The 9,824-nt window shown below is 43.1% G+C and overlaps 1 protein-coding gene across 1 annotated transcript; it reads right to left on the reverse strand.

Annotated features, from left to right (window-relative positions):
- Positions 1-523: 523 nt before the first annotated feature.
- Positions 524-8,345, reverse strand: LOC138247041 (vomeronasal type-2 receptor 26-like). The gene is made up of 2 exons (XM_069201791.1): positions 8,288-8,345; positions 524-1,552 (listed from the first exon to the last, which is right to left on the reverse strand). Exons 1-2 carry the CDS (start codon positions 8,343-8,345, stop codon positions 630-632), a joined length of 981 nt encoding a protein of 326 aa, XP_069057892.1. The 3' UTR covers positions 524-629.
- Positions 8,346-9,824: the final 1,479 nt, after the last annotated feature.

A 9,824-nucleotide genomic window follows, 5' to 3' on the forward strand; every position in this document is an offset into this window, starting at 1 on the left:
CTTTGCCACTTATGCATAATTGTGGACTGTGGAAAGGCAGACCGATGCACAAAGACATGTTTTGTTTCCTTTTATTCACCACAGAGAACACGTGTGATGTGTAAAAAGCTCCCAAAAATCACAACTTTGTGGGTTTTTACTAATTTACAGGGCAATGCATGGGCTGATCCACCCACTCCTTCTACAGGCAAGTGGATTGTAATATTATCCAAGTGTTAAAGAACTGCGTGGAATTTAAACCACATATAACTGTATGGATGTCTTTTTGTATAGGCATAATTAAGTCATTTTTGGATGTAAATATAGAGGTAGAGCCATAAAAGTCTGTGTGAATTAGACCCTGCATGTTCATTGTACACATCGGATACATTTCATAGTACGGAGGAAGACATTAAGAAATTAAGACATTTGGAGGAAGGTTGATACCATGATTATTTATTACAGGAACAAAATATTCTAACAGTGCACAAAAAGTATATTGCAATTCACTTCAGAGTTTAGTGCTCTGACAAAGGCACTCAGCTATTAACCTTGGTTCTATGCATGAACAATTTCTTGAGGTTGTCTGCAACATTCCTATACTGTATAGTACTGTGGATTTCATCCCTTATATAATCCACTTTTCCAGGTTAGTTACTTTTTGGAGGCCTCAACGCACCTCTCCCCATGAGGAATTCTTTTGTGTTCATGTCAGGTCTTAGCAGAATGATGTAACACTTGGGGATAAAGATACAAGACATCAACCCGCAGCTGGAAGCTAAGATGGCGAAAACCTCTACAGCCACCATGTTTTGCCCCTGGGCACTGAGGTAGGCAGGGATGAAAGACAACCACACACTGACAAAAACCAGCATACTGAAAGTAATGAACCTGGCTTCGTTAAAGCTGTCAGGCAGCTTCCTGGATATAAAGGCAACGAAGAAGCTGGCCATGGCCAGAAAACCCATGATCCCCAGCATGGACCAGAAGGCTGCAGAAGACCCCTCATTACACTCCAGGATTATTTTGCCTGGTACAGAAGCTGTATTCTTTACAGGAAAAGGTGGTGAAATGGCAAGCCAAAGAGTGCATCCCAAAGTCTGGATGGAAGTGCAGCCAGTGATGATTAGTTTGGGGAAGCCAGGTCCGAGCCATCTTTTAAGTTGACTTGATGGCCTCCTGATATGAAAAGCCAAAAGGACCATACAGGTCTTCCCCAGGACACAAGAGACACAGAGAACAAAGCTAATTCCAAAGGTTACCTGGCGCAGAAGACACGTCACTAAACCTGGTTGGCCAAAGAAAAGAAATGAGGAAAGAAAGCAGAGGAGGAGAGAAAAAAGAAGGAGGAAACTGAGCTCCCTACTGTTAGCTTTCACAATTGGGGTGTCCTTGTGCTTTATGAAGATGAAAAAAATGATGAGTGGAACGAGTGAGGCCAGTGCAGCTACAATGGATAATGACATTCCGAGGGGTTCCCGTAGAGAGAGGAATTCCACTGCTTTTGGAACACACAGATCTTGTGCCTCATTAGGCCATTTGTCCTTATGGCACTTGGTGCAGTCTACAGCATCTAAATAGAGAACAACACGTGTTAGCTAGATGTGTACATAACAAAGTGGTAATGATGTTACCAAATATTGGGTAACAGATAAATTCTTTGTGCCATTCATGACTCTTCTAATAGGGGATATATTCTTGTTGGCCCACATGAAACATCAAAAAATGTAATAAAATATAGAAATGGAACATGCTTTTCCATGTCAACAAAACACTAGCAGATGATCAGAAACTCACAATAAATAATAGCAAGAGAGATTATACGGGAAGTGTCAATTGCCTAACAGTGCATGTGTCAGGCATATATAGAGGTCTGTTCAGTAATGTGCAACATTCAGTAAAGAACAACAATGTGGTTGATGTTATGCGATTCTCGCACAGAAGAGGACCCAAGTTCACAACACTAACAACAACTGTTATATACATTTTTGGTTGGAAGGTGGTTTATTAGTAGGGGCTGGTAGGTACCAACCAATACTAGTAAGGCCACAATCACAATATAAGGTCCAGTCAAAGTCTCAGTGAAAAAATCCTTGCTCAACCTTTGGTAGCTGGCAATGAGCAGGCTGCTTTAACTTAGGAAGCAAGTGTGTATAGCATTTAAAAACAACAATACATTAAATAAGTAAGATACAACACACAATAAAAATCCAACACCAATTTATAAAAATAGAAATAATTTTTATCTTTAAAATGACACCAAAACTAATTATATCCAACGTAGGGAACAAGTGATATGAATATTTAACTAATAAATCAAGAAATGTGCTTTCTAGAGCTTAAAAACCAATAGCGCCAACCAGGGACATCTGGTCTGTGCCATTCATGACTCTTCTAATAGGGGATATATTCTTGTTGGCCCACATGAAACATAAAAAAATGTAATAAAATATAGAAATGGAACATGCTATTCCATGTCATCAAAACACTAGCAGATGATCAGAAACTCACAATAAATAATAGCAAGAGAGATTATACGGGAAGTGTCAATTGCCTAACAGTGCATGTGTCAGGCAGATATGGAGGTCTGTTCAGTAATGAGCAACATTCAGTAAAGAACAACAATGTGGTTGATGTTATGCGATTCTCGCACAGAAGAGGACCCAAGTTCACAACACTAACAACAACTGTTATATACATTTTTGGTTGGAAGGTGGTTTATTAGTAGGGGCTGGTAGGTACCAACCACTACTAGTGAGGCCACAATCTAAGGTCCAGTCAAGGTCTCAGTAAAAAAATCCTTGCTCAACCTTTGGTAGCTGGCAATGAGCAAGCTGCCTTAACTTAGGAAGCAGGTGTGTGTAGCATTTAAAAACAACAATACATGAAATAAGTAAGATACAACACACAATAAAAATCCAACACCAATTTATAAAAATAGAAATAATGTTTATCTTTAAAATGACACCAAAACTAATAATATCCAACGTAGGGAACGAGGGATATGAATATTTAACTAATAAATCATGAAATGTGCTTTCTAGTGCTTAAAAACCAATAGCGCCAACCAGGGACAACTGGTCACACTTGACCGGGAACTAGTCACAATTTGAGTCCGACTGCGATGGAGCCCTGCACAGATACACTGAGTGGGAGGCCTCAGTCAAAGTTTTACCTTCGGACTTAGTTGTTTTTCTAGAGCTTTTTCTCTTAATGATGGGTGAGGCTCCTCGTCAGACGGGAATCAATGCAATGTCATCAGCTTCGCTCAGTGCCGGCTCTCGGTCAACTCCTGGAAGTCTTGTCGATGGGGAAAAGCTCCGGAGCTTCAGCAGGATGAACCTGAATTTCATGCCAGGCCACCATCGGAGGGACATCACCTCATGGAGATTTCTTTTTTTAAAGGTATCCAATCTTCTCCAAATGCCTGGCTCTCCTCCCAGAAGTCCTCCTTGGTGTCTCCAGTGATCCACAACACCTAACCAAGGGTATATAAGCTCTAAGACAGACCTTGAGATGTTGGGACTGTTTCTCAGAATAGACCTGGCAAATCCTCAAAAGTCTAGTTGAAGGTGGTCAGCTGGGTCCTTCTTGGTGGGGATGTTGTGGGTGAAGCTCTTCTAACCTGTTGCTTTCAGGGAGTCCACTTCTTCACTCTGTTGAAGCCAGGCAAAATACTTAGAGCTGTAGTCCCTCAGAGTGAAGCAGGTGCAGTCATGCAGAGTGCAGTTCTTTGGGGTGCAGACCAAGGCTCCAACAGCGCAGTCCTTCTCCTTAAAGTCCAGGCAGTGATCTGAGTTGCTGGACAACTCTGTCACATTTATCCAATGTTCCTGGGCTGGCAAGCATGGGGTATCGCTGACCTTTGGGGTGCAGGGTGCCACCCTCTGGGTTGATCACTTCTTTCAAAATTCAAGATGGAGAAAATACCTCCTTGGAGTTAAGATCTGGCTAAGCCATCCCACAGGTGTGGCTTATTTCCCTTACCACCCCCCAAACCCCTCGGCTAATCTAATCACAGGAGCTTCCATCTGGTTAGGGTGGCAGGAAGGGTGGGGCGAGCCTGTGTCTTGTCCTAAGAGTCATGTTCCTTTGAAGACCAGTTTGGCCACCCAGCTCCCTTCCTGCCTTTTACTTTGCAGCTTGCAGATCTCCCCCCACCAGATGTCACATTGTCTCAATGCAGGCCACTTCACACCTCATTAAAGCAGCTTGGGTCAGCCTGGCAGAGGCTGGCCAATCAGAGAAGAGCAGATGGAGGGCTGGATTTTGGCATAACAGACAATCAAGTTCTATAACTTCTTTTCTGGGATAGTCATAATAAATCTAACAGTGGAAAATTGTTGGATTTATTTTAACCATTACTGTAAGTCCAAGAAAGTAAACTGCAGCCCACTTCTAGTGAAAGTTATAATTCAATAAAGTTTTCCAATGTTAGCCTTTGGAACTACTGTACTACAATGGAGAAAAATAAATTCACAGTTTACCCCTTACAAGGGCATTTAAAACATATTTTATACTGTCCCTGCTTGTAGTTACACAGCACCTTACCTCTGGAGCACCTAGGGGAAACCTTAGGGGTGACATATTTAAAAATAAGGTAGATTGAGACTTTGTAAGTCGAATTTGCAAATAATTTACTTTTAAAAGCAGCGCTGCTTTTAAGATAACAGCAGGCTTTACAGCAGTGTACTCTAAAGTGCATTAGAACAACTGAGCCTTTAATCCCCCATGCCTTTTTATAGAATAAGATCTCTTAGGTAGGCTGCCATAGCCAGTTATAATTATGCCTATTTTGCATATCCCTTTAAAAGAGCACTGGCCCTGGGTCTGTTTAGCAGAGCCCAGGGCACAATCGAAGTCAGTAGCTACCAGTAACGGTCAAAAAGTGGGGGTGATCAGGGCAAAAGGATTACTTTCTCACATTTACAATGATGACTGTAGATTTTGTTTGTGGACATCAGTTGGTATTTCTTTATAATTATTTAAATCAATTTGGTAACCAACATGGATTTATTTTAGATATTTTGAAATACCCATAATCTATTCTCATCACTGAGTTGCTATAAAAAGAAATGTTGATGTTTTCATATAACATATGACTTTCCAAGAAGATTGATAAATATATATTGCTTATGTTGTTAACACAGAGTTCATGTCCACTTTTACAGTTCATCTGGCAAACTTGTTTTTTAAAACCTAAATAGACACTTCGATGTACTACTCATAGCTCCACTGGATACAGTTATGGAATGGCACAGGGCACTCCCAAACCCTTTCAAGTCAGCAAAGCTGTTTATTTTGGGTAGAATCCATGAAACACATACTATCAGAATATACAACTTATACCATGTACCAATTCAAAATATGCTCGTATACTAATTGTAGTTCTAGGATTTTTCACCATGGGAAATCATCACTGAACATACCATCCTTCTGATCCTTTATAAATCTCCTCATCCGTGTGCGATGACTCGGCCGAGGTGCCTGCAACCCCCGTGGCGTGACCGCGACCCACAAGATCACCCCACCGCGTCTTGACCTGCCGGACATCGACCCCGCCAGGGCATAAGTTATCAATGCTTCACACTGCCGCCGCCTCATCTCCACTGCTCTGCGGCAATGACCCAACACTTTGCACTAACGTCTCCGCTCCACTGCTCGGCAGCATCGGAACCCATGCTGCATCAGATCCAGAGACGTCACGCTTCACGAACTCTGTGCACCACCTTGTTTCCTCACTTTCAAAAGATTCTGTACCTGGGGGTCCTTGCGACTCTGTGACCAGTACCATTGGCATCAGATTGTTGGGAATGACTCACAATGCTGTGATAACACCAAATGGAAGCATTTGTGTTTCTAAGTGCTACATTCAAGTTTAATCTTTGAAAATTCACTGCGTTGCTTGTGTATGTTGGATGTTTGTCATTCTGGTCTTGTTTTAATCAGATAACTATTAGCTATTTTTCTAAACTAGTGTTGAGTACCTTTGTGGTGTTTTCAATGTGTTACTGTGTGTGATTGTACAAATACTTTACACATTGCCTTTGAGAGAAGCCTGACTGCTGGTACCAAGCTAGCAAGGGGGTGAGCAGGGGTAATCTGAGTTGTGTATCTCCCTTACCCTGACTAGAGTGAGGGTCCCTGCTTGGATAGAGTGCAACCTGACTGCCAACCAGAGATTCCATTTTTAACAACACCTTATAATATATAACTTTGTTTTGGGAACAGCTAGACCCATGACTCAAAGTCTGAAATTAAAACGAATTTAAAATCCACTCCGATGGTAAAGTCAGATTTGAAATTACTATTGTGAAAATGCCACTTTTATAAAGGTGGAATTCTCCTGCCTAAAGCTTCTTGCTTTAGCTTCTTTTAGCCCCAATTGTCACCTGGCAGCCTGCTGTGAAGTATGAATTGTTCTCAGGAAAGAGAACAAAGGGCCTTAGTTGGGAGGAGATGTGACTTCCTCTTGACTGGATAGCCAAGGGGGGATGTGTCCACCAACTATACAAGCTTCAAAAGGGAAGCCCTGGTCACAGACATATGTAACTCACATCTAGGTCTGCCCTTGACATTGTCAATATAGATAGAGTGACACCAATCCCAATAGGGGTAAACCTGTCCCTGGACTGGTTTTACTGGGGGAGTTCCCCATTTGCCTAGACAAATTCCAGGGGTGTGGCCAGAGTTCTAGCTAAAGGGAAAAGTGATTCTGTAATTTTGGGATTTCGTAGGGCAGTTTGGGATTGTTTTGGGCCTGGTCCCCAGGAAATGTTGTCAAAGTGGGTAGCTTTGCCTTGGGGAACTTTTTCATTATGGGTCAGAGAGTCACCCCCACACACAACTGAGTGGCAAACATAAATGTGGCACCCCTGCCTACCTTTCTCTGAATACTGCTGGACTTGTAGAAAACAGAAGAAGGACTTTAGCTGCTGAACCAAAGAACTGGAACTCAAAAGAAAGACTGAGGCACATATTGAGCAGCCCCTAGCTCCACTGGAGCATCACTTTATATGACGCTCCAGTGGCGCTAACCTCTGCTCCATATTCACAAGGAGCTTTACAAGATTTAAAAACCTGAGGCAGCGCCAACATCTAACGCCACTCAAGGCACAACAAGGAGGAATACTTGTATTTTTTTCTGTGCTGCATTCTGCAGCACGCATAGAAGGAGCAAATTGCAGAAATTATTGTTTATGTGCGGGAAGGTGTTCCTTCCTGCACAAAAACAATCATTTGAAAATTATGCTTTGGCACTTCTGTGTGTGCTGCATTCTGCCATGGGTGATTGTTTAAGTCCTTCCCGCACATAAACAATCACACCCCTCAATGCAGACATCCTTGCACGATGATGCAAGGATGCCTGCGTTAGCGCTAGTGCCTAAATTTAGCACCAGTGCAGGGGACAACACAGGGGTACGCCGTATTCACTTAAATACGTCGCATCCCTGCATTGTGAAAATGATGGAGCGCCGCACTGCTAATTTTGGTGTAGCGTTGAGCTCCTTCATTTCCTCATAAATATGGGCCTGAGTGTGCTAACTTACCTTCTGGAGAGAAAACCCAAAGGCCGGACCTGCTGCCACTTTCACCCAGGGCAAAAGAGTGTACATCCAGGGGCTAGTTGGCTATCTTCCTGTTAAGCTCCAGGAACAAAAAAGCTGCAAGAAACCTGCAACAAAAAAGAGATCCACTGACCAGTTCCAGTTGGATTTGTCCTGGACGATGCTGGTGGCTTCTGGGAGATTGAGTCCTAACTCACCAAGTGGAGTCCTAAAGGTCCTATTGCAGCCTCCGCCATTGTCTCATAATCAGTTAGGTTCCACTTGCTGGTTTGCCCCGCTAAAATCAGATCTACTTCCAGTCCCAATATGGAAGGTTTCACAGGTGCCAATGCCCTCAACATGGAAGATTTCACCTGCTGTCATTAAGCCCTCCATCGGATCCAGTCGGCAGCCCACCACACCAACAAGACGGTTTGTCCAGAAAAAAGACTAAAGGCCTGATTTGGATTTTGGCAGTAATAGTCCTTTAGTAGCTTTCCAACAGAAAACCCATGTTCTGCCTTGGTTGCCTCCTCACCAAATGTTGACTTTGGTGGTCCAATAGGTGATAGCCTGCCCAAGTCCGGCCAAGGATTCCCATCTGCATCAATGGCACTATTGAAAATAGGGTCTGACAGAGGGATTCCAGCCACCTTTACCGCCGTGAGGATTTGGATGTGCCTTACTGCCAAGCCAACTGTGGAGGTCTGACCTCCACATCTGAGTTGGTGTATTGGGGGGAAAACGGGAGGAAAACTTACCTTTTACCCAGATTTCACTTCCTTTGTTGACTGGACACGGCTTGACAACACCTTCCATTGCTGCTGCCACTGGACCACGGAGAAAAACATGACCTCCTCATTGCTATGCTCCAAGGTAGGGAACCCGCAGTGCCAAAGTACATTGTGTGGGCAGCGCATATCAGCTCTGGACCACTACAGTCATATATATGTACTGTGACATTCATATGTTGGGGAAACAATTGGGTCAGACACAACTGTTTTTTTAGTGTCAATATTCATTGCCAAATGAATGCTGGCACCACAGCACGGTGAAAATACAATCATACAACTGTGCCCATGTGTGCACATTGTGAGTGGACCTGTACCTGTCATGTTGTGCTTCCAGTTGTGTATGTGAGTCAGTATGTGTATATGTGTGATGCGATGGACTCGTTGAGGTGGAGGAAGCTGGGGTGGGTGAGGTGGTTGTTTCACCATGTGTGCCAACGGCATTTGGCCTTGATGTTGTTGTGTATGTTGTGTTGTGTTGCTGCATGCAACATTCAAGTAAGTGGACATCATTGTTGTGATCTGTGTAGTTGTAGGTGTGTGTGCATGTGTTTGTATGGATGAGTGCGTAGTTGTGTTGGTTGTTGTGTCATGCGTGGTTGCAGTGTTAATAGTGTGTGTATGTTGTGCCATGTATCTACATCAAAGTGTGTGTTGCTCAAATGAGAATTAACCTTAAAAACAAAAGAAAAAAGGTGTCTGGCAAAACAGGAATGGTTCATTCAATTAGACATTATGGCCGGGAGAGCAGTTTCAGAATGGGGGTATAGGGACTGTCTCTCAACGTATTGAATCATTATAAATTTATCTTAGTAAAATCAAATGATAAAAAACATTCAGTTCTTGGTAAAAATGTGAACAGTTGTTATGGAGTCGTAAATATAGTTTCAGATGCAGGTGGGCCTCAAACTTGCGTGGACATAATGCAGGCCAGAGAGTGTGTGTTCAAATGTCCGGCCTGAGGGTTGCGTGGTCCCTGGGTGTGCTGGGTGTACTGTGTTCTGATTGGCTAATTTTTCCTAACTACATGCATCTAACTTTATGGTGTTTTGGGAATGCATGCATCATTCTGCCCATGTGTTTTTCGTTGGGACCAACATCCGGGGACCATTGTGGTTTGGTGTGTCTAACTATGGGATCTAACCTAAGTCACTTATTAACCTCAGGGTGGGTCTCAGAGCCCACCTGACCATGTACCTATGTGCTGGGGTTGACAGAGAGTTAATGATGGGGAAATCTAATAATGATGATGCGATTTCGAAATGTATTGCTGTGTGCATCAACAATGATTACTCCAATGTTAACATTTTTTCAGCATGTACGTGTTTTGTTGTGGTGTAATGGCAATGGTTACTGGTGTGTATGTGGTGGGTTGTGTAGTGTGTTGTGCAGGGGGACACACATGGCCGAGATACAAGTGTGTGTGTGACTTACCTCTATTCCATAGCCACTGCCATTGTATGGTGTCCATTAGGTCCTACGACGACAATCCAATCTCCAGCACACT

This window comes from Pleurodeles waltl, chromosome 7, assembly GCF_031143425.1.
Source record: "Pleurodeles waltl isolate 20211129_DDA chromosome 7, aPleWal1.hap1.20221129, whole genome shotgun sequence".
Taxonomy (NCBI): Eukaryota; Metazoa; Chordata; class Amphibia; order Caudata; family Salamandridae; genus Pleurodeles; species Pleurodeles waltl.

Bases quoted from the DNA above. Each gene is read 5' to 3' on its own strand.
- LOC138247041 (XM_069201791.1), bottom strand. From the start codon at position 8,345: ATGGAAGGTGTTGTCAAGCCGTGTCCAGTCAACAAAGGAAGTGAAATC. The intron at 1,553-8,287 runs GTAAGTTTTCCT...TTCTCTATTTAG, and splicing joins AAGTGAAATCTGGGTAAAAG to ATGCTGTAGACTGCACCAAG.